Genomic DNA, 23,467 nt, shown 5'->3' with positions numbered 1-23,467 from the left:
CCAATGGGAGGTTGCAAAAGTTCATTCATGAGTTTGATAGTAAGAGCTGTCAAACTCATGAAAACTCCTGGCCCCAAAACACTACTTAAACTTGAAAGAAAATTTTTAAAAAAACATTGCACTACTTAAATGAACCATAAATAACTGTTTAAAAAAAACTATTTTAAACAATAATTTTAAAATTTGAAAAAAATTATTATATAAAAAATCGGGGCTAAAACTAAACTTACCTTACTGTAAATTCTTTAAAAATAATAAACCTGTGGAAATTTTTTTTATAAATTGTATTAATAGACCACTTGCCTGTAAAACTAAGTACTTACGTGTGGTTTTTCAATGCGTAAAAACCGGAGGCCTTTACACATGCGCAACTCTCTAAAAATAGAGGAAATCCAAGTCGCACGCGCTGCCCAATACCGCGCACGCGTTCAGCCTCTTAACCCCTTGGGTCAGAGGAGAGGAAATGCCGGTTTTCCCCGCATGCGCTGTGCATGCTGAAAACCGGCAATTCCTCCGGGCACACGCGTGAGTACCCCGTCCGTACTCACGCGTTGGGAGAGGAATTACTGGGCCATTGTGATCTGGAAAGCACTGCCTGAAAGGGTGGTGGAAGCATTATCAATGGTAACATTTAAAAGAAAATCCGACAAATACTTCGAGGGAAAAAATTTGCAGGGCTACGGGAAAAGAGCAGGGCAGTGGGATTAATTGGATAGCTCTAACAAAGAGCACACAGACACGATGGACTGAATGGCCTCCTTCTGTACTGTATCATAAGTAATCAGGAAGAGTGATCCCATGGCGAGGAGTAGAACCACTTGAATTAGATGTTGGATTTCCACTATTGTCCCCTTCCCTTCAGAAGATGATTAATATTGGTAACGCCAGACACATTCAGTGAGATCATGGCTGATCTTCTACCTCATCGCCACTTTCCTGCACTATCCCCATATCCCTTGATTCCCTTAATATTCAAAAATCTATCGATCTCAGCCTTGAATATACTCGACGACTGAGCCTCCACAGCCCTCTGGGGAAGAGAATTCCAAAGATTCACCACCCTCTGTGTGAAGAAATTTCTCCTCATCTCAGTCCTGAATGGCCGACCCCTTATTCTGAGACTGTGACCCCTGTTTCTAGACTCCCCAGCCAGGGGAAACATCCTCCCTGCATCTACCCTGTCGAGCCCTGTACGAATTTTGTATGTTTCAATGAGATCACCTCTCATTCTTCTAAACTCGAGCGAATATAGGCCTAGTCTACTCAATCTCTCCTCATAGGACAATCCCCCCCCCCCATCCCAGGAACCAGTCTGGTGAACCTTCATTGCACTCCCTCTATGGCCATGGGTTCTTTAATGCCCAAGATGGGGCCTTAGTTTAACATCTCCTCCAAAAGGTGGCACCTCCAACAGTGCAGCACTCCCTCGGCACTGCACTGGGAGCATCGGCGTAAATTATGTGCTCGAGTCTCTGGAATGGGACTTGAACCCGCGACCTTCTGACTCTGAGACGAGAGTGCTGCCCACTGAGCCAAACTGACCGTAGCTGTTGGGGCTGAATGGTATGTAATGAAGTGGTTCACAAAGACAGATAGTTTGGGAGCTTCTGAAGAAAATCTTTTATGCTTTTTATTTTTTCCTTTCAGGAACATCTTCCCTTCGAACCTCGTCTCGGCAGCTTTTGAGTCGGTGAGTTAAGTTTCACTTCATGAGACGCGGCTCCACTGATGATTATTTCATAACGGATAAATGAAATGCTCTTAATGTGTTGTCTTCTTCTTAGGCAGCCCCTCGGAACCGAGGATGACTTGCTTCCACACTTAAAAATGGGTTCGCAGGTGACTGATGAGTCCAATGCGGGACCTACAGTCTCTGTCACAGGTGGGGCAGACGGTGGTTGAAGGGGCGGGTGGGTGGGGTGTTTGGGTTGACGTGCGCTCCTTCCGCTGTTTGCGCTTGGCTTCCCGCTTGCTCCCAGCGAAGAGACTCTAGGTGTTCGGCGCCTTCCCGGATGCTCCTCCTCCACTTTGTGCGGTCTTGCGTCGCCTCCAGTCCAGATCCACGGTCGTCTCATCCTCTGTTGTCGAATTACAGTATGCAGACGACGCTTGCGTCTGCGCTCACTCGGAGGTCAAACTCCAAACCATTGTCAACACCTTCACCGAAGCATACAAGAGCATGGGCCTTACACTAAGCATCCATAAGACAAAGGTCCTCTACCAACCTGCCCCCGCCACACAGTACTGCTCCCCGATTATCTTAATGTGTATTACAATGCTGTGCGCATGGCTTTTAAATTAGAGTTTATACCGGGGGAGGGAGCATTTTAGCTGAAAGGCTATGGTAGCATAGTAGTTATGTTACTGGACTAGAGAACATGAGTTCACATCCCACTAGGGCAGTTTGAGAATTGAATTCAGTTTTAAAGAATCCGGAAATAAAAAGCTGGTCTCGGTATAAAAAAAAAAGTGACCATGAAGCTGTTGGATTGTCATTAAAAACTCAACTGGTTCACTAATGTCCTGCCGTCCTTACCCGGTCTGGGCCTACATGTGACTCCAGTCCCACACCAGTGTGGTTGACTCTTAACTGCCCTCTTAAGTGGGCTAGTAAGACATAAGAACATAAGAATTAGGGGCAGGAGCCGGCCAGACGGCCCCTCGGGCCTGCTCCGCCATTCATTAAGATCATGGCTGATCTTCGACCTCAACTCCACTTTCCCGCCCGGTCCCCATATCCCTTGATTCCCTAAGAGTCCAAAAATCTATCGATCTCTGCCTTGAATATACTCAACGATTCAACATCCACAGCCCTCTGGGGTAGAGAATTCCAAAGATTCACCACCCTCTGAGTGAAGAAATTCCTCCTCATCTCGTGTGTAATACTCCATTATATCAAACCTGCAACTAACGGTTTAAAAAGGAGGCCCATCACCCCCTTTGCAGGGCAACTAGGAGTGGGCAATAAATGCCGGCCTTGCCAGCGACACCCACATGCCAAGAATGGGGCAAAAAAAGGCTTCTGCAGCATAAAACTGGCAATAACTCGGCACTGACTGGTCAGTGACAATGTCACGCTACTGCAGCAGGGCGAGCCCTTGTTTGGACTTCAAGAGTTACGTTACAAGGCGAGATGACACAAATTAGGGTTGTATTCCCTAGAATTTAGAAGGTTAAGGGGTGATCCGATTGAAGTTTTCAGGATATGAAGGGGAACTGATAGGGTAGCTAGAGAAAAACTATTTCCGCTGGTTGGGGATTCTAGGACTGGGGGCAGAGTCTAAAAATTAGAACCAGACCTTTCGGGAGTGAAATTAGGAAACACTTCTAGACACAAAGGGTGGGAGAAGTTTGGAACTCTCTTCTGCAAACGGTAATTGATGCTAGATTAAGTGTTAATTTTAAATTGGACATTGATAACTTTTTGTTAACCAAAGGTATTAAAGGATCTGGGCCAAAGGGTATCTGGAGTTAGATCGCAGATCAGCCATGATCTCATTGAATGGTGGAAAAGTCTTGAGGGGCTGAATGGCCTCCTTCTGTTCCTATGTTGGGGTGCAGAGCTGTAAGGTCTGGGAGTGCCTGATGTCTGGACAGATGAAGGTTAAGTGGCGACCACATCAAGGGATATAAAACATTAAATGGGACAGATAATGTGTACCCACAATATTACTGCCGATTTTAAGTCAAGAAATTAGTTCCAGTAGACAGAAATCTTAATTCATGAAAAGTAAATTTTAGATTGATATTGGGAAGTTTTCGTTTTACTCAGTGAAGAATGTTTGTAATAATCTGTCAGCTGAGGGAGGAGCTAAACATGAGGGTGCCCAAAATTGAGATGGACACTGGTACTCGAGGGGTCAACGGGAGAATTAGTCTGAGAGGGATGGGCTTCGATGGGAGGGTTAGTCTGAGATGGATGGGCTTCGATGGGAGGGATTTAAAACATTTTTTATTCATTCAAGGGTTGTGGGCGTCGCTGAAGTGCCAGCATTTATTGCCCATCCCTAATTGCCCTCGAGAAGGTGGTGGTGAGCTGCCCTCTTGAATATAACTGAGTGGCTTGCTGGGCCATTTCAGAGGGCAGTTAAGAGTCAACCACTTTACTCTGGAGTCACATATAAGCCAGACCGGGTAAGGACGACAGATTTCCTTCCCTAAAGGACATTAGTGAAACAGATGAGTTTTTACGACAATCCGGTCATTTCATGGTCGCCATTACTGATACTAGTTTTTTTATTCCAGATTTTTATTTAATTAACTGAATTTAAATTCCCCAGCTGCCGTGGTGGGATCATTAGTCCAGGCCTCTGGATTATTAGTCCAGTGACATAAGCACTGTGGATGGGCTTCGATGGGCGGGTTAGGGTATGAGAGGGATTGACTTCGATGGTTAGGGTATGAGAGAGATGGGCTTCGATGGTTAGGGTATGAGAGAGATGGGCTTCGATGGGAGAGTTAGGATATGAGAGGGATGGACTTCAATGGAAGGGTTAGGATATGAGAGAGTTGGAGTATCAGAGGGATACTTGTCAATGAGAGAGTTAGGGTATGAGAGATTTGGGCATTGCTGGGAGAGTTTGGGTATCAGAACAACACCATTTCTTGACTCTTACTTCCCCGCTGAATAAATTCACATCATTGGATAGGATTTCTTTTGAAGAAGAAATTGTCCTTTTGATGAAGGTCATTGTACGATTGATGTGTTTTCTTTTGGTGTCTCATGTATGAACTCTGTGGTTTCTCCTCCAGTACGCTACGAGTTATAAGATCATCAAAATCCCGAAGAATATTACTGACGAGTTTGGAAATGTTAACGAGACCATTGAAGAATTAAAAGTGAGTGGAAAAGACAGGGCAAATAAACCCGATCCATTGCGAATACGTGTACGCCTGTAGAAATACTTGCATTTATATAGCGCCCATCACGCCTCTCAAACGGCCTAAATTGCTTCACAATGAATTACTATGAATTAACCTATTTAATTGGAACAAACTATCTTTTTAAAAAAAAAATCATTTATGGGATGTGGGCGTCGCTGGCAAGCCCAGCATTTATTGCCCATCCCTAGTTGCCCTCAAGAAGGTGGTGGTGAGCCGCCGCCTTGAACCACTGCAGTCCGTGTGGTGAAGGTGCTCCCACAGTGCTGTTAGGGAGGGAGTTCCAGGATTTTGACCCAGCGACGATGAAGGATCGGCGATATACTTCCAAGTCAGGATGATGTGGAACTTGGAGGTGGTGGTGTTCCCATGCGCCTGCTGCCCCTGTCCTTCTAGGCGGAAGAGGTCGCGGGTTTGGGAGGTGCTGCCTCAAATACAATCTATTCGCTTAATCATTTTATAAACCTTGAGCAGCTCGCCCCTAAGTCTGCGCTTCTCTAAGGTCTAGAGACCCAGTCCTAGCTTAATAACGAAGATGCTTCAAACTGGGGGTTTATCTGATAAAGCAATAAAAAGGAAAGACTTACATTTATATAGCGCCTTTCATGACCTCAGGATGTCCCAAAGCGCTTTACAGCCAATGAAGCAGTATTTGAAGTGTAGTCACTGTTTGTAATGTAGGAAACGCGGCAGCCAATTTGCACACAGCAAGCTCCCACAAACAGCAGTGTGATAATGACCGGATCATCTGTTTTAGTGATGTTGGTTGAGGGATAAATATTGGCCCCAGGACACTGGGGAGGACTCCCCTGCTCTTCTCCGAAATAGTGCCGTGGGTTTTTAAAAGAAGTGGGCAGACGGGGCCTCGGTTTAACATCTCATCTCCCTCAGCACTGCACTGGGAGTGTCAGCCTAGATTTCTGTGCTCAAGTCTCTGGAGCGGGACTCGAACCCACAACCTTCTGACTCGGGGTGAGAGTGCGGCCCACTGAGCCGTGACTGATACTCTGGCCTGGAATGAGGCTGCAGTAAGCCAGCTGACACCAGGGCAGAAAGGTTTGCTTTCAGTTTCCTGCCTCCCTGTGCGAACAAGCAAGCGAGCAGTGCCAGCCTGGGTCGGCGCTAGGATGGGAATGCTGCCATATGAGCTTGCACAGAGTTTGTAACAGAGATTACAAGCTGTGGGGAGCAGCTTCTAATCAGTAACCAATGTTTACCATTTAACTCTGGAATCAGTAAATCATGAAGGAGATATTGGAAGCCCAAAGCACAATGCTGCAGCAGTTGCTGGCAATCTGACAGAAAATGCTGGAGACACTCACCCAGTCAGGCTGCACCTGTGGAGAGAGAAACAGAGTTAACTTTTCGGGTCGATGACCTTTGGTCAGATACTTGAAGCCGTTTGGGTGTCTGATGGCTCCTGCTGCCTTCACTGTCCAGTGCCTCCTGCTTATCGTGTCCACAAGGCCTCCGTCTGTGTTCTGTCACGTGCTGCCTGTTTCAGGTTTCCTGGCATCCTGTGGCAGTTGCCGTTCATTTTCTTTTTTTTAATGACCTCCCTTCCTCGTTACCCATTCCCTCTGCCTCGTCACTCACTCTTGTGTAACGTGCCCCATCTCTCTTGAAGGCATTCACTTCATGAGAACATAAGAAGTAGGAGCAGGAGTAGGCCATACGGCCCCTCGGGCCTGCTCCGCCATTCAATAGGATCATGGCTGATCCGAACCTAGACTCACGTCCACTTCCCTGCCCGCTCCCCGTAACCCCTAATTCCCTTATCAGCTAGGAAACTGTCTATCTCCGTTTTAAATTTATTTAATGTCGCAGCTTCCACAGCTCTCTGGGGTAGCAAATTCCATAGATTTACTACCCTCTGAGTGAAGAAGTTTCTCCTCATCTCAGTTTTGAAAGGGCAGCCCCTTATTCTAAGATTATGCCCCCTAGTTCTAGTCTCACCCATCAGTGGAAACATCCTCCCCGCATCCACCCGATCAAGCCCCCTCACAATCTTATATGTTTCGATAAGATCGCCTCTCATTCTTCTGAATTCCAATGAGTAGAGGCCCAACCTACTCAACCTTTCCTCATACGTCAACGCCCTCATCTCCAGAATCAACCGAGTGAACCTTCTCTGAACTGCCTCAGCTGGGAATTGGGTCCACGGCATCCAGTTTACCCAACTGGATTGTTTGCCAAATGCGAGCCTGGACATTGAGGGTCGCCCCGATAGAATCATAGAAAGTTACAGCACAGAAGGAGGCCATTCGGCCCATCGTGTCCGCGCTGGCCGACAAAGAGCTCTCCAGCCTAATCCCACTTTCCAGCTCTTGGTCCGTAGCCCTGTGGGTTACGGCACTTCAAGTGCATATCCAAGCACTTTTTAAATGTGATGAGGGTTTCTGCCTCGACCACCCTTTCAGGCAGTGAGTTCCAGACCCCCACCACCCTCTGGGTGAAAAACATTCTCTTCAAATCCCCTCTAAACATCCTACCAATTACTTTAAATCTATGGCCCCTGGTTATTGACCTCTCTGCTAAGGGAAATAGGTCCTTCCTATCCACTCTATCTAGGCCCCCTCATCATTTCATACACCCCAATTAGGTCTCCCCTCAGCCTCCTCTGTTCCAATGAAAACAACCCCAGCCTCTCCAATCATTCCTCATCGCTAAAATTCTCCAGTCCTGGCAACATCCTCGTAAATCTGCTCTGTACCTGATGCTCAATCATAGGGTGCATCGCAGCCAAGCCCAAACCTGTCTTCACCCAACAGTGCAGGAACCTTCCCTCCCAATCCCAGGGGGCGCTGTGGTCAACTGAGGCAGGCTGGGAGAATTGAGACTAGGCCGCCTGGTCTGTAGGTGCAGCACCACGTTGGTTAGCTTCTGCTTTATTTTGATGCTCTTCACGGTCCCTGACTGGAGTCAGCTGTGGCTCAGTGGGTGGCACACTCGCCTCTAAGTTAGTAGGTTGCAGGTCCAAACCCCACTCCAGAGTCTTCAGCACAAAATCTAGGCTGACGCTCCCAGTGCAGTACTGAGGGAGCCCTGCACTGTCGTAGGTGCCATCTTTCGAATGAGACGTTAAACCGAGGTCCCATCTGCCCGCTCAGGTGGACGTAAAAGGTCCCATGGCACTATTTTGAAGAAGAGCAGGGAGGTTCTCCCTCGTGTCCTGGCCAATATTTATCCCTCAACCAACATCACTTTTTAAAAAAAAAAAAAAAATAAATAAATAAAAAAAAAAACTGGCCATTACCACATTGCTGTTTGTGGGAGCTTGCTGTGCACAAATTGGCTGCCGGATTTCCTACATAACATAAGAAATAGGAGCCGGAGTAGGACACTTGGCCCTTCAAGCCTGCTCCACCATTCCTACAAACAGTGGTGGACAGGTAAAGACCCTCTGGTCCATTGAGCCTGTCCCTCGCAATTGCGATACCTTGTGTATCACAATTTATGCACTCCACCCCACCCCAAACTATGTTACCTCCTGGGAGTGGCATAAAAACCAGATAATAAGATCATGGCTGATCTTCGACCTCCACTCCACCTTCCCGCACTATCCCCATATCCCTTGATTCCCTTAGTATCCAAAAATCTATCGATCTCCGTCTTGAATATACTCAACGACTGAGCCTCCACAGCACTCTGGGTTACATTACAACAGTGACTACACTTCAATACTACTTGATTGGCTGTAAAGCGCTTTGGGTCGTCCTGAGGTTGCGAAAAGCGCTGTCTAAAAGTCTTTATTTTCCTTTCTTTCACTCTCTCTCTTTGTCTTGCTCCAGATTCCCATTGGAACCAACGCAGATGGTATGAACATCCTGGGACTGGTTGTCTTTGCCATCGTCTTTGGAATCGCTCTGCGGAAACTCGGGCCGGAGGGGGACAACCTGATTCGCTTCTTCAGCTCCTTCAATGAGGCCACCATGATCCTGGTCGGGTGGATCATGTGGTAAGTGGGTGGCTCCTTGCTCGCACCGTATCTTGGTTCTATCAAGTGCCACACCTGCGATTCCCTCGGACTGTGTAACTTTCACAACGCAGCTATGCTTTCTTGAGCAGAACCAAGGACCAGGAAGCTATGTGTGTGTTGGTGCCAGGAGAGAGTTAGATCAGTCCCGTCAATGATTTCCACAGCGATTCACTCCCTGTCTGGCACAGCCACCTGAATAATGGCCATTCAGGCAAGGTACTGGAGCCCAGTGAACACACCAACTCTCAGCAGGGGGGTCAAGGGAGAAGATTAGAATATATATGTTTTAAAAAAAAAAAATTAATTCTAGGGTTGTAGGCATCGCTGGCAAGGCCAGCAATTATTGCCCATCCTTAGTTGCCCTTGAGAAGGCTGTGGTGAGCCGCCGCCTTGAACCGCTGCAGTCCCGTGTGGTGAAGGTGCTCCCACAGTGCTGTTAGGGACGGAGTTCCAGGCTTTTGACCCAGCGACGATGAAGGATCGGCGATATATTTCCAAGTCAGGATGGTGTGTGACTTGGAGGGGAACTTGGAGGTGGTGGTGTTCCCGTGCGCCTGCTGCCCTTGTCCTTCTAGGTGGAAGAGGTCGTGGGTTTGGGAGGGGCTGCCGAAGAAGCCTTGGCGAGTTGCTGCAGTGCATCTTGTAGATGGTACACACTGCAGCCACGGTGCGCCGGTGGTGGAGAGTTGGTGTGCCCACTGGGTGCCAGTACTTTGCCAGTATGTCCACTTTTCAACGGGTGGAGGGAGTGGATCTTTAGCTCTACTTACTGTCAACAGTCACGATCCTGAACTTTACTTACCAGAATCCTTTGATAAATTCCCCTTTGAAAGGTTGAGATCAACTCACTTGGCAGGGCCAAGAGGTTGAATCCTGCAACCTCGCTCCATAAACAACGCCTTGGCAGCGATGATGCGCTTTTACTCTGAGTGTACGTACGCTCGGTAAAGAATAGAATGGCCCTTGAAGCTCGGTGCCAGCCAATCGGACTGATCTTTGTATTGCTCCACCCTTGTTCAGTCTTCCATCACATCCAATGTCTACTCTTTGTCAGACATTGGACTTTCAAGTGCTTGTGTCTCATCCAAATTCCCACTAGCAAACCTTAATAAAACTTTGACAGGAAGGGGAAAAACTTGGTCTAAAATTTATGCCAACAATTCCACTCTTTTTAAAAAAAATAAAAAAAAACCCAGTGTGGTCTTGAGGACAATCCCCTGCTATCATTGCCCAAGCCTTTGTTTAAAGTTTGTTATCTGGCTATTGGCAAGACTCTGTTTATTTGTCCATCTGGCATTGCCCTGAGGAGATAGTGTAGTGCTCGGGTGTGCTTTCTATTGTGCTTTGTAGTGACTGTACAACTGAGGGGCTCACCTAGGACACTTTCGAGTGCATTGACGGGAACGGTAGCACAGTGGTAATGTCACTGGACTAGTAATCCAGAGGCCTGGACTAATGATCCAGAGACATGAGCTCAAATCCCACCACGGCAGCTGGGGAATTTAAATTCAGTCAATTAAATAAATCTGGAATAAAAAGCTAGTGTCAGTAATGGTGACCATGAAACTATCGGATTGTTGTAAAAACCCATCTGGTTCACTGATGTCCTTTAGGGAAGGAAATCTGCCGCCCTTACCCGGTCTGGCCGATATGTGACTCCAGACCCACAGCAATGTGGTTGACTCTTAACTGCCCTCCGAAATGGCCTAGCGAGCCACTCAGTTGTAACAAACCGCTACGAAACACAATAATAAGAATGAAACCGGACAGACCACTCGGCATCGACTTCAGCACTAGGTATGGACAAGGCAACGGCACACCCAGTCCAGTCAACCCTGCAAAGTCCTCCTCACCAACATCTGGGGACTTGTGCCAAAATTGGGAGAGCTGTCCCACAGACTAGTCGAGCAACAGCCTGACATCGTCATACTCACAGAATCATACCTTTCAGCCAATGTCCCAGACCCCTCCATCACCATCCCTGGGTGTGTCCTGTCCCACCAGCAGGGCAGGCCCACCAGGGGTGGCGGCGCAGTGGTATACAGTCGGGAAGGAGTGGCCCTGGGAGTCCTCAGCATTGACTGTGGACCCCATGAAGTCTCATGGCTTCAGGTCAAGCATGGGCAAGGAAACCTCCTGCTGATTACCACCTACCGCCCTCCCTCAGCCGATGAATCAGTGCTCCTCCATGTTGAACACCACTTGGAAGAAGCACTGAGAGTAGCAAGGGCACAGAATATACTCTGGGTGGGGGACTTCATTGTCCATCACCAAGAGTGGCTCGGTAGCACCACTACTGACCGAGCTGGCCGAGTCCTGAAGGACATAGCTGCCAGTCTGGGCCTGCGGCAGGTGGTGAGAGAACCAACACGAGGGAAAAACCTACTTGACCTCGTCCTCCCCAATCTACCTGTCGCAGATGTATCTGTCCATGACACTATTGGTAGCAGTGACCACCGCACAGTCATTGTGGAGATGAAGACCCATCTTCACACTGAGGACACCCTCCATCGTGTTGTGTGGCACTATCACCATGCTAAATGGGATAGATTTAGAACAGATCTAGCAGCTCAAAAATGGGCATCCATGAGGCGTTGTGGGCCATCAGCAGCACCAGAATTGAATTCCACCACAATCTGTAACCTCATGGCCCGGCATATCCCTCACTCTACCATTACCATCAAGCCAGGGGACCAACCCTGGTTCAATAAGGAGTGTAGAAGAGCATGCCAGGAGCAGCACCAGGCGTACCTAAAAATGAGGTGCCAACCTGGGGAAGCTGCAACACAGGACTACATGCATGCTAAAAAGCATGCTATAGACAGGGCTAAGCGATCACACGATCAACGGATCAGATCAAAGCTCTGCAGTCCTGCCACATCCAGTCGTGAATGGTGGTAGACCATTAAACAACTAACGGGAGAAGGAGGTTCCATGAATATCCCCATCCTCAATGATGGTGGAGCCCAGCGCGTGAGTGCGAAAGTCAAAGCTGAAGCATTTGCAACCATCTTCAGCCAGAAGTGCTGAGTGGCTGATTCATATCGGCCTACTCCTGAGGTCCCCACCATCGCAGAAGCCAGTCTTCAGCCAATTCGATTCACTCCACGTGATAACAAGAAACGGCTGAGCGCACTGGATACAGCAAAGGCTGTGGGCCCTGACAACATCCTGGCTATCGTGCTGAAGACTTGTGCTAGAGACTAGCCGTGCCTCTAGCCAAGCTGTTCCAGTACAGCTATAACACTGGCATCTATCCGACAATGTGGAAAACTGCCCAGGTATGTCCTGTCCACAAAAAGCAGGACAAATCCGATCTGGCCAATTACCGCCCCACCAGTCTACTCTCAATCATCAGCAAAGTCGACAGTGCTATCAAGCAGCACTTGCTCACCAATAACCGGCTCACTGATGCCCAGTTTGGGTTCTGCTAGGATCACTTGGCTCCAGACCTCAGTACAGTCTTGGTCCAAACATGGACAAAAGAGCTGAATTCCAGAGGTGTGGTAAGAGTGACTGCTCTTGACATCAAGGCAGCATTTGACTTGAGTGTGGCATCAAGAAGCCCTAGTAAAACTGATGTCAATGGGAATCAGGGGGAAACTCCACTGGCTGGAGTCATACCTAGCACAAAGGAAGGTGGTTGGAGGTCAATCATCATAGCCCCAGGACATCGCTGCAGGAGTTCCTCAGGGCAGTATCCTAGATCCAACCATCAGCTGCTTCACCAATGACCTTCCCTCCATCATAATGTCAGAAATGGGGATGTTTGCTGATGACTGCACAGTGTTCAGTGCCATTCGCAACTCCTCAGATAATGAAGCAGTCCATGCCCGCATGCAACAAGACCTGGATGACATTCAGGCTTGGGCTGATAAGTGGCAGGTAAAATTCGTGCCACACAAGTGCCAGGCAATGACTATCTCCAACAAGCGAGAGTCTAACCACCGCCCCTTGACATCCAATGGCCTTACCATCGCCGAATCCCCCACCATCAACATCCTGGGGGGTCACCATTGACCAGAAACTTAACTGGACCAGCCACATAAATACTGTGGCAACAACAGCAGGTCAGAGGCTGGGTATTCTGCGGCGAGTGTCTCACCTCCTGACTCTCCAAAGCCTTTCCACCATCTACAAGGCACAAGTCAGGAGTGTGATGGAATACTCTCCACTTGCCTGGATGAGTGCAGCTCCAACAACACTCAAGAAGCTCGACACCATCCAGGACAAAGCAGCCCGCTTGATTGGCACCCCATCCACCACCTTAAACATTCACTCCCTCCACCACCGGCGCACCGTGGCTGCAGTGTGTACCGTCTACAAGATGCACTGCAGCAACTCGCCAAGGCTTCTTCGGCAGCACCTCCCAAACCCGCGACCTCTTTCACCTAGAAGGACAAGGGCAGCAGGCGCACGGGAACACCACCACCTCCAAGTTCCCCTCCAAGTCACACACCATCCTGACTTGGAAATATATCACCAATTCTTCATCGTCGCTGGGTCAAAATCCTGGAACTCCCTCCCTACCAGCACTGTGGGAGCACCTTCACCACACGGACTGCAGCGGTTCAAGAAGGCGGCTCACCACCACCTTCTCAAGGGCAACTAGGGATGGGCAATAAATGCTGGCATTGCCAGCGACGCCCACAACCCATGAGCGAATTTAAAAAAAAAAAAAAAAAAATTGAGAGTCCACCCCTTAGTGTGGGCTGGAGTCTTGTGTAGGCCCAGACCGGGAAATAGAGGCAGCTTCCCTCCCCTGAAGGACGTTCGTGAACCAGTTAGGCTTTTACAACAATCCGGCAGCGTTCATGGTCACTATTTTCCGGGTGCCTACCCACAAATGCCCAGATTTATTGAATTCGCTTTCACGACGTGGGACTTGAACTGGCAAACTCTAGGTTGCTCATCCGGGGTCAGAGCCAGCACTGATCCCTGACCTTTTTATACTGGGGGCAAGTCCATTTGAAGAGGGAATAAAACTGCTATCAGCTAGGGACCAGTGTAAGAGTATAGCTGTGTTAAGGAAATTGTGGTTAAACAACATCAGATCAGAATTGGGTTAAACTGTGCGCTTGCAGATCACAATGACACGGCTGAGTCAAGTCGTAGTTCAGGAAGAGCAAAGATAGAAAGTAAATGTAGTTGAGAGAACTTTGGAACATGGGGCTAACTTTGGAGATGGACTAGAACCATAGAATGGTTGCAGCACAGAAGGAGGCCATACAGCCCGTCGAGCTCGCGCCGGCTCTCTGCTAGAGCACCTCAGCCAGTCCCGCTCCCCCGTAGCCCTGCAAATTTTTTCCTTCGGGTACTTCCTTTTGAAAGCCACGATTGAATTGGAATAGGAAGATATCATTAAAACTCAGCAGGAATTCGACAATGTGCTTGCTCGGTATGTCTGTTTGCTAAAACGTCTGAACGAGGGCTACAAAGCAAAGCGCAGTTAGAAACTTTAGCTACCTTCAGGGCGCGGTACCGTGAACGGACTGGACAGACATGGCTCCCAGGGAGTTTGTTTGACACGACTTGTCATCGATGTCAGGCTGTGTGTACTGCTCTGTATGTAGTCCAACATCGAATTTAGTGCACAGAAACAGGCCATTCGACCCAACTGGTCCGTGCTGGTGTTTCTGCTCCACACGAGTCTCCTCCCACCCCCTCCTCATCTCACTCCATCAGCATATCCTTCTCTTCAATTTCTCCCTCATATGCTTGTCTAGCCTCCCCTTAAATGCATCTATACCTATTTGCCTCAACCACTCCCTGTGATAGCGAGTTCCACATTCTCACCGCTTTCTGGGTGAAGAAGTTTCTCCTCAATTCATTAATGGATTTATTGGTGACCATCTTATATTGATGGCCCCTAGTTTTGGACTCGATGCAAGCTGTTACCGTTAGATGGCTTAAATAGTCTGAGTTTAGACATTAAGACATTGGAACAGATAAATGGCCACTCTACCAATTATTTAGGGTATCTTTCAGAAGCTTCTTTATGAATTACTTTTGTGCTTTTTTTAACTGACCATTTTTCCTATCGCTGTGGCTCTTCTATCAAGTCTTAAGCTGAAATGTTTTGAAACAACAATGCACGTGGTTAATTGTCAGCGTCCATGAGTCTGTTATTCGAGGACAAGGGTTATCCAATAACCAGTGTATAATGTAAGAACTCAAAAGCGTAGTCCAGGCTTGGAGGCTGTTTGAGCGCAGGCCCCTGGTAGCTGCCTCAGTAACGCGGTGCTCCTTCCTCGTCAGGTACGCGCCTTTTGGTATCATGTTCCTGGTTGCCGGGAAGATTGTGGAGATGGAAGATGTCCTCCTGCTCTTCACCAGCCTCGGGAAGTACATAAGCTGCTGCATCGTGGGGCACGCCATTCACGGGTTAATCGTCCTGCCCTTGATCTACTTCACCTTCACTCGCAAAAACCCCTACAGCTTCCTGTGGGGCATCTTCACGGCCCTGGCCACTGCCTTCGGGACTGCGTCAAGGTAGGTCGGACACCCAGCTGGAGAAAACGCGGGATTATTTGTTGGTCCGGGCCTCGGGACGTCCCAAAGCGCCTTAACAACTGATGAAGTACTTGTTTGACGTGTAGTCGCTGTTGTAACGTAGCAAACACGGCAGCCAATTTGTGCACAGCAAGATCCCGCAAAACAGCAATGTGAAAATGACCGGATCATCTGGGTTATTTTTTAATTAAAGCAGTGTTGGTTGAGGAATAAATATTGGTCAGGACACCGGGGAGAACTCCCCTGCTGTTCTTTGAAATCGTGCCGCGGGATCTTTTACAACAACAACAATTTGTATTTATATAGTGCCTCTAACGTAGTAAAACGTCCCAAGGCGCTGCACAGGAGTGTTTTAAGACAAAAAAAATTTGACGCCGATCCACGTAAGGATAGATTAGGGCAGGTGACCAAAAGCTTGTTCAAAGAGGTCGGTTTTAAGGAGCGTCTTAAAGGGGGAGAGAGAGGTAGCGAGGCGGAGAGGTTTAGGCAGGGAATTCCAGAGCTTAGGGCCCAGGCAACAGAAGGCACGGCCACCAAAGGTTGAGCGATTATAATCAGGGATGCTCAAGGGGGCAGAATTAGAGGAGCGCAGATATCTCAGGGGGTTGTGGGGCTGGAGGAGGTTACAGAGATAGGGAGGGGGCGAGGCCACGGAGGGATTTGAAAACAAGGATGAGAATTTTGAAATTTTACGTCGACTTGAGCGAGCAGGCGGGGCCTCGGTTTAACGCCTCATCCGAAAGACGGCACCTCCGACAACGCAGCGCTCCCTCAGCACCGCACTGGGAGTGTCAGCCTGGATTATGTGCTCAAGTCCCTGGAGTGGGGACTTGAACTCACAACCTTCTGACTCGGAGGCGAGAGAGAGAGCTACCCACTGAACCGCGGCTGACATTATTATGCTGAATTAAGATCCGATTTGATGTTTTTAAAAAATGAAACTTCCTGTCACTTTCTTTCCATCTCTCTCACCCCCTCCCCGTCTTTCTCTCTCTCTCTCTCTCTCTGTCGCGCCCCAGCTCTGCCACACTGCCCCTCATGATGAAGTGCGTGGAAGAAAATAACGGTGTCAGCAAGCAAATCAGCCGCTTCATTCTGCCCATCGGCGCGACGGTCAACATGGATGGTGCCGCCCTCTTCCAGTGTGTCGCTGCCGTGTTCATCGCCCAGCTCAACAACGTCTCGCTCAACTTTGTCCAGATCATCACCATACTGTGAGTATTGTTCACTTTATAAAAAAAAAAATTCGAATACGCAATAGTGTCAAATTATTTTTTACACAGCGAGTTTTTTTTTAAAATATCGCTTGTGGGATGTGGGCATCGCTGGCAAGGCCCAGCATTTATTGCCCATCCCTAGTTACCCTCGAGAAGGTGGTGGTGAGCCACCTTCTTGAACCGCTGCAGTCCGTGTGGTGAAGGTGCTCCCACAGTGCTGTTGGGGAGGGAGTTCCAGGATTTTGACCCAGCGACGATGAAGGAATGAGCGATATATTTCTAAGTCAGGATGGTGTGTGACTTGGAGGGGAATGTGGAGGTGGCGCTGTTCCGTTGTGGTGTTGCGATCTGGAATGCAATGCCACCCGTTCAACGGGCGGCGGAAGCAGATTCAATAATAACTTTCAAAAGGGAATACTTGAAAAGTAAGAATTTGCAGGGCTATGGGGAGAGAGCAGGGGGGAGTGGGACTAATTGGAGAGCTCTTTCAAAGAGCCGGCACAGGCACGATGGGCCGAATGGCCTCCTTCTGCGCTGTATCATTCTAAAGCAGGGGGAAATTAGAGGGAAATTTTACACCAATCTATATAGAAAGAAAGACTTACATTTATGTAGCGCCTTTCACGACCAACAGACGTCCCAAAGCACTTTACAGCCAATGAAGTACTTTTTGAAGTGTAGTCACTGTTGTAATGTGGGAAATCTGGCAGCCAATTTGCGCACAGCAAGCTCCCACAAACAGCAATGTGATAATGACCAGGTAGTCTGTTTTTGTTATGTTGGTTGGGGATAAATATTGGCCAGGACACCGGGGGAGAACTCCCCCCCTGCTCTTCTTTGAAACAGTGCCACGGGATCTTTTATGTCCACCTGAAAGAGCAGACGGGGCCTCGGTTTAACATCTCATCCGAAAGCCGGCCCCTCCGACAGTGCAGCACTCCCTCAGCACCGCACTGGGAGCATCAGCCTAGCTTTATGTGCTCAAGTCTCTGGAGCGGGGACTTGAACCCACGACCTTCTGACTCAGAGGCGAGTGTGCTACCCACTGAGCCACAGCTGGCATAGAGGAGTTTGGCGTTCGGGAGGAAATGAGGTGAAATATGGGGGGAAGACGTCTGACGGATGGCCAGTAGGTCCACTGCCCTGTGAAGGAACGATTTGGAGTAGGAGGCCACGCTCTGTGCCGTGGTTTCAACGCCGTGAACACGGACTTCGAGGGTTAAGTTACGAGGCGAGATTACACAAACGAGGGTTGTATTCCCTGGAATTTAGAAAGTTAAGGGGTGATCTGAGTGATGTTTTCAAGATATTAAGGGGAACAGAGAGGGTAGATAGAGAGAAACTATTTCCGCTGGCTGGGGATTCTAGGACTAGGGGGACATAGTCTAAAAATTAGAGCCAGACCTTTTAGGAGTGACATTAGGAAACGTTTCTACACACAAAGGGTGGTAGAAGTTTGGAACTCTCTTCCGCAAATGGCAATTGATGCTGGGTCAATTGTTAATTTTAAATCTGAGATTGATTTTTTGTTAACCAAAGGTATTAAGGGATATGGGGCAAAGACTGGTAGATGGAGTTAGGATGCAGATCAGCCATGATCTCATTGAATGGCGGAGCAGGCTCGAGGGGCTAAATGGCCTACTCCTGTTTCAGTGAGGACGTGGGAGAGGAGGAAAAGTTCTGATGTTGTATGTGAAGAATCTCACAAACTGCACTCAGCAAGTGGAGAAACATCCTAAGGCCGAGAGCTGGAATAGACTGCTCTGTGCAGTGCAGTGCACACTGGAAAGAAATGAATGGAATCATTTCCGACTCTTATCTCATTGAAACGTATAAAATTCTGACAGAGCTAGACAGACTGGGTGCAGGGAGGATGTTTCCCCTGGCTGGCGGGGTGGTCTAGAACGAGGGATCACAGTCTCCGGATACGGGGTAGGACATTTAGGACTGAGATCAGGAGAAATTTCTTCACTGAGGGTGGTGAACCTGTGGAATTCTCTACCACAGACAGCTGTGGAGGCCAAGTCACTGAATATATTTAAGAAGGAGATCGATAGATTTCTAGACACAAAAGGCATCAAGGGGTATGGGGAGAGAGCGGCAATATGGTATTGAGATAGAGGATCAGCCATGATCATATTGAATGGCTGAGTAGGCTCGAAGGGCCGACTCCTGCTCCTATTTTTCTGTTTCTATGACCCAGCACAGAACAAATGGTTCAACCCTTGAAATGGATTAATTTTAAACTCAAATATTCCAGTCCGTGGAGTTGGAGACCCGTCACCGTGCTGGGCTGTATCGGGCAACATAAGCCGAGATGTAGTGATTGGGCAATGCCAAGTAAAGGTGTGCCGAAAGAAAGACAAACTTGCATTGATATAGCACCTTTCACGACGTCCCAAAGTGCCACTGCTGCTACGTAGCAAATGCAGCAGCCAGTTTGCGCACAGCAAGCTCCCACGATGAACAGCTAATCTGTTTTTAGTGATGTTGACTGAAGGAGAAATATTGGCTGCAGGACACGGGGAGAACTCCTGCTCTTCTTTGAAATAGTGCCCGTGGGCAATGTTCCCGTTGAGCTGCGCGGCCGCACAGCGGTCTGGAGCTCCCGCGCAGCTGGCTCACCGGCTTTTAAATGGAAAAACCGCACGTGCGCCGACTTTTGAATGGGGCGTACAGCCCGTTAAAGGGACCTCGTGGCCTTAAAAAAAACAATAATTAGAGGGGACATTGGCCGCGGGATCTTTTACGTCCACCTGAGAGAGCAGACGGGGGGGGCCTGGGTTTAACGTCTCATCAGAAAGACGGCACCTCCGGCAGTGCAGCGCTCCCTCGGCACCGCACCGGAGTGCCAGCCTGGATTGTGTGCTCAGGTCTCGGGAGTGGGACATGAACCCACGACCGGAGGCGAGAGGGTGCGGCTCGCTGTGCCGCGGCTGCCACCTTCCTGCCGGAAGGGAAGACCGAGGGAGGGGAGGAGTCCCAGGCTGTGTAAGGTCCTGGGAATGAATCGGTTAGAGTAGGGAAGGTGCGAGACGGTGAGGAGGAAGTGTGTGGAGGATGGCGTGGCAGGTGTTTGAGAGGAACAGGAGAACAAAGGTCAAGGAAGCAATATGCGCAGTAAAGAAAAATTCTATAGCACCTTTCACAATCTCGGGAAGTCCCAAAGTGCTTTATAGTCAGTTAAATACTTTTGCAGTGTAGTCACTGTTGCAATGTAGTAGCAGAGAGAGCTGAGAAAGGTTATCAAAAAAAAGGAAATCCAAATTTGTGCTTTTAGAAAGCCTGGCTATAAACACATATTAGTTTGCTGACTCACAGCCATTCACTTCATTCGCTCACACCCTAAGATGTAAATATTAGATCTGATCGCACACCAGCCTGAAAGGTTACCCGCACCATGTACAGTATGTTCATTTCCCATTGATTTTTGTATTTTTATCTTGGTGTCCCTTTCAACGGGCTCCCCGGGACAGGGAACACCCTCGCTCTTATCTCCAGTCCGTACAGCTCCCATCTCTGTCCTACCGCCATTCAGGCGCTGGGAGCAGGGTCGAAAAGGGCAACCTAACCCAATACTGAGCGATAAGCGCCCGAAGGCAGTGACTCCTGCTGGCGCACAGTTCCAAAGGCGCCAATCTGCCTCTGACGCCGTGCCCTAAATTGAGTGCCGACAGCCTCCTCAACCATGGTGTGCTTCACAGCCGAGCCCTGTTCTGCTCTCTCGTATGCGCATATGTGTGTACACCACATGCGCGCACACGCCTTCACACACTCGCGCGCCCCTTCGCGCACACACACGTTGGCCTCTACATGTGGCCTTGGCACCCTTTGAACTAGGGGGTGGGCTTCGAAAGAAAATAGAAATCAGTAAGAAAGACTTACATTTCTATAGCACCTTTCACGACCTCAGGACATCCCAAAGTGCTTTACAGCCAATGAAGTACTTTTAAAGTGTGGTCACTGTTGTAATGTGGGAAACGCGGCAGCCAATTGGCGCACAGCAAGCTCCCGCAAACAGCAATGTGATAATGACCAGATAATCTGTTTTCGCTATGTTGGTTGAGGGATAAATATTGGCCAGGACACCGGGGATAACTCCCCCTGCCCTTCTTCGAAATAGTGGCCATGGGATCTTTTACGTCCAACTGAGAGAGCAGACGGGGCCTCGGTTTAATGTCTCATCCGAAAGACGGCACCTCCGACAGTGCAGCCCTCACTCAGCACCGCACTGGGAGTGTCAGCCTAGCTTTATGTGCTCGAGTCCCTGGAGTGGGACTCGAACCCCACAAACCTTCTGACTCAGAGGCACGTGTGCGGCCTACTGAGCCACAGCTGACACTAGAAGTGACCACGAGGCTGTCGGATTGTCATAAAACCCAACTGGTTCACCAACATCCTTTAGGGAGGGAAACCTGCCGTCCTTACATAGAAACATAGAAGATAGGAGCAGGAGTAGGCCATTCGGCCCCTTGAGCCCGCTCCGCCATTCAATGAGATCATGGCTGATCATCCAAATTCAGTACCCTGTCCCTGCTTTCTCCCCATATCCCTTGATCCCTTTAGCCTCAAGAAATATATCCAACTCCTTCTTGAATATATTTAATGAATTGGCCTCAACTGCCTTGTGTGGTAGAGAATTCCACAGGTTCACCACTCTCTGGGTGAAGAAATTCCTCCTCATCTCAGTCCTAAATGGCTTACCCCTTATCCTTAGACTGTGACCCCTGGTTCTGGACTCCCCCGCCATCAGGAACATCCTTCCTGCATCTAGTCTGTCTAGTCCTGTTAGAATTTTATAAGTTTTAATGAGATCCCCTCTCACTCTTCTAAACTCTAGCGAGTATAAGCCTAATCGACCCAATCTCTCCTCATACGTCATTCCTGCCATCCCAGGTATCAGTCTGGTGAATCTTCACTGCACTCCCTCCATGGCAAGAACATCCTTCCTCAGATAAGGCGACTAAAACTGCACACAATACTCAAGGTGTGGTCTCACCAAGGCCCTGTAAAACTGCAGCAAGACATCCTTGCTCCTGTACTCGAATCCTCTCGCTATGAAGGCCAGCATACCATTTGCCGCCTTAACCGCCTGCTGCACCTGCATGCTTACCTTCAGCGACTGGTGCACAAGGACACCCAGGTCTTGTTGCACTTCCCCTTTTCCCAATCTATTGCCGTTCAGATAATAATCTGTCTTCCTGTTTTTGCCACCGAAGTGGATAACTTCGCATTTATCCACATTATACTGCATTTGCCAGGCATCTGCCCAATCACCTAACCTGTCCAAATTATAGGTCTGGGCTTATACTTGACTCCAGTCCCATACCAAGGTGATTAACTCTTTAACTGCCCTCAGTAGTAGGCCGAGCAAGCCATCAAAACCACCTTCAAGAAGAAGGCCCACCACCACCTTCTCGGGGCACCTAGGGATGGACAATATGTGCCGGCCTTGCCAGTGACGCCCACATTAAATGAAAAACGCACCTACACACACATGCACAGTCACTGTAGTGTGATATCGTGATCAGGATTGGCACTCTGCCTGCCCCTTCTTTTCCCAACCGAGTGACGCTGAGGTAATTGCAGCACCTCTACCACCGCCCTCGCAGGGTCAGGTAACTGCACAGGCCGCAGATCAAACCGTGGGTCCTCCAGGCCCGCACAGTTTTGAGGTGCGGGCTGCTTCCTCTTGACCCCAATTCAAGTTGGTTGGCACGCTTGACCTTCCACCTCTGGGCTCTGTAAAACTGAACAACACACAGTGAGCGAGAGGCGACATTTGCCTCATTAAAACTGAACCAAAATAATGAGGTGAAAGTCGCTGCTCGCTCACTCGCCCCTCAAGAGCCTTGATCGGGAACCGTGCCGTCTGGTTTTGGTCCAAAAGGCCTCCTTTCCCTTGGCCTGTCTTTCCCCCCCCCCCCCCCCCCTCGCTCTAATGTTGCTGATCTTTGTTTTTTATTGGACAGAGTGACCGCCACCGCCTCGAGTGTGGGTGCTGCTGGGATTCCGGCGGGAGGTGTTCTAACGCTCGCCATCATCTTGGAGGCCGTGGGGCTGCCCGTGGCTGAGATCTCGCTGGTGCTGGCTGTCGACTGGCTGGTGTAAGTAGCCTGTCCTTTCTACATCTGCACCTCCAGTCAGCAAACAAGCAATTAGTTTAATAACTCATGTCTTTAAATCCTATCTTCATCAACTATTATAAACTTTGGTCAGATCGCCGGTGCATCCTTTTGCAGCGTCTGTGTCTATCTGTTTCCCTCTCTCTCTCTCTCTCTCTCTCTGTCTCTCAATTCAATTCCATTCAATTCAAATCGCTTTATTGGCATGACAAGTTACATCTTATGTTGCCAAAGCATCGGAAAACATTCATGTTTGTTCACAAAAAATACAGATCTATCCATACAGTGTATAAAACAGATATATCCCTGAGTGTATAAATATACTTTCATATAATTTTATATATACTCTTTTCTTATCTTTAGCGGTTGTCCCTCTGTTTATGGCAAGCTGTAACATAGTGGTGCCGCCAGTGTTATGCAACTTCTCTCTTCTCCTAGTAGGTATGGGAGTTTTTGGTCGTCATTCAATTTTCTGAAATCCGGGCATATTTTTGTAAATTTTGGGTAGAAATTCTCCCCTTATCGCCCTGATATTTTCTACAAGCTGTGAGGAAGTGCATCTCTGTTTCCACCATTCCCTGACTGCAGTGAGAGCATATCCTGTCCTCTCTCTTGGTAGCCGGGTCTGCCTGTGTCTACCTTTTTCGATCGCCAGGCTATGTTCACTAAGTCTGTACATTGTCAGGATTTTTCTCAGTTTGCTGTCCTTTACCCATGGTCAGGTAATCTCTCTCTCTCCCCCCTCGCCCCCC

General features: G+C 48.7%; 1 protein-coding gene and 1 long non-coding RNA gene across 2 annotated transcripts in view; one reads left to right on the top strand and one right to left on the bottom strand.

Annotated features, from left to right (window-relative positions):
* The window catches only part of slc1a5 (solute carrier family 1 member 5), a 39,302-nt gene extending 16,359 nt beyond the window's left edge, over window positions 1-22,943 (top strand). Inside the window, exons 2-7 of the mRNA XM_085973373.1 lie at window positions 1,648-1,690; window positions 4,753-4,839; window positions 8,673-8,839; window positions 15,119-15,352; window positions 16,393-16,587; window positions 22,563-22,943. Of these exons, the coding sequence (XP_085829499.1) occupies window positions 1,648-1,690; window positions 4,753-4,839; window positions 8,673-8,839; window positions 15,119-15,352; window positions 16,393-16,587; window positions 22,563-22,701 (865 nt within the window). The 3' untranslated portion in view covers window positions 22,702-22,943. The remainder of the gene's footprint in view (window positions 1-1,647; window positions 1,691-4,752; window positions 4,840-8,672; window positions 8,840-15,118; window positions 15,353-16,392; window positions 16,588-22,562) is intronic.
* The window catches only part of LOC147096755 (uncharacterized), a 49,735-nt gene that overhangs the window by 12,375 nt on the left and 13,893 nt on the right, over window positions 1-23,467 (bottom strand). The gene's annotated exons all lie outside the window — the stretch shown is intronic.

This window comes from Somniosus microcephalus, chromosome 34 (genome assembly GCF_052327205.1).
Source record: "Somniosus microcephalus isolate GS21.2 chromosome 34, FLI_Smic_1.0, whole genome shotgun sequence".
Taxonomy (NCBI): Eukaryota; Metazoa; Chordata; class Chondrichthyes; order Squaliformes; family Somniosidae; genus Somniosus; species Somniosus microcephalus.
Note: the sequence above shows the minus strand (reverse complement) of the source record. Positions and strands in the feature narration are given on the sequence as shown.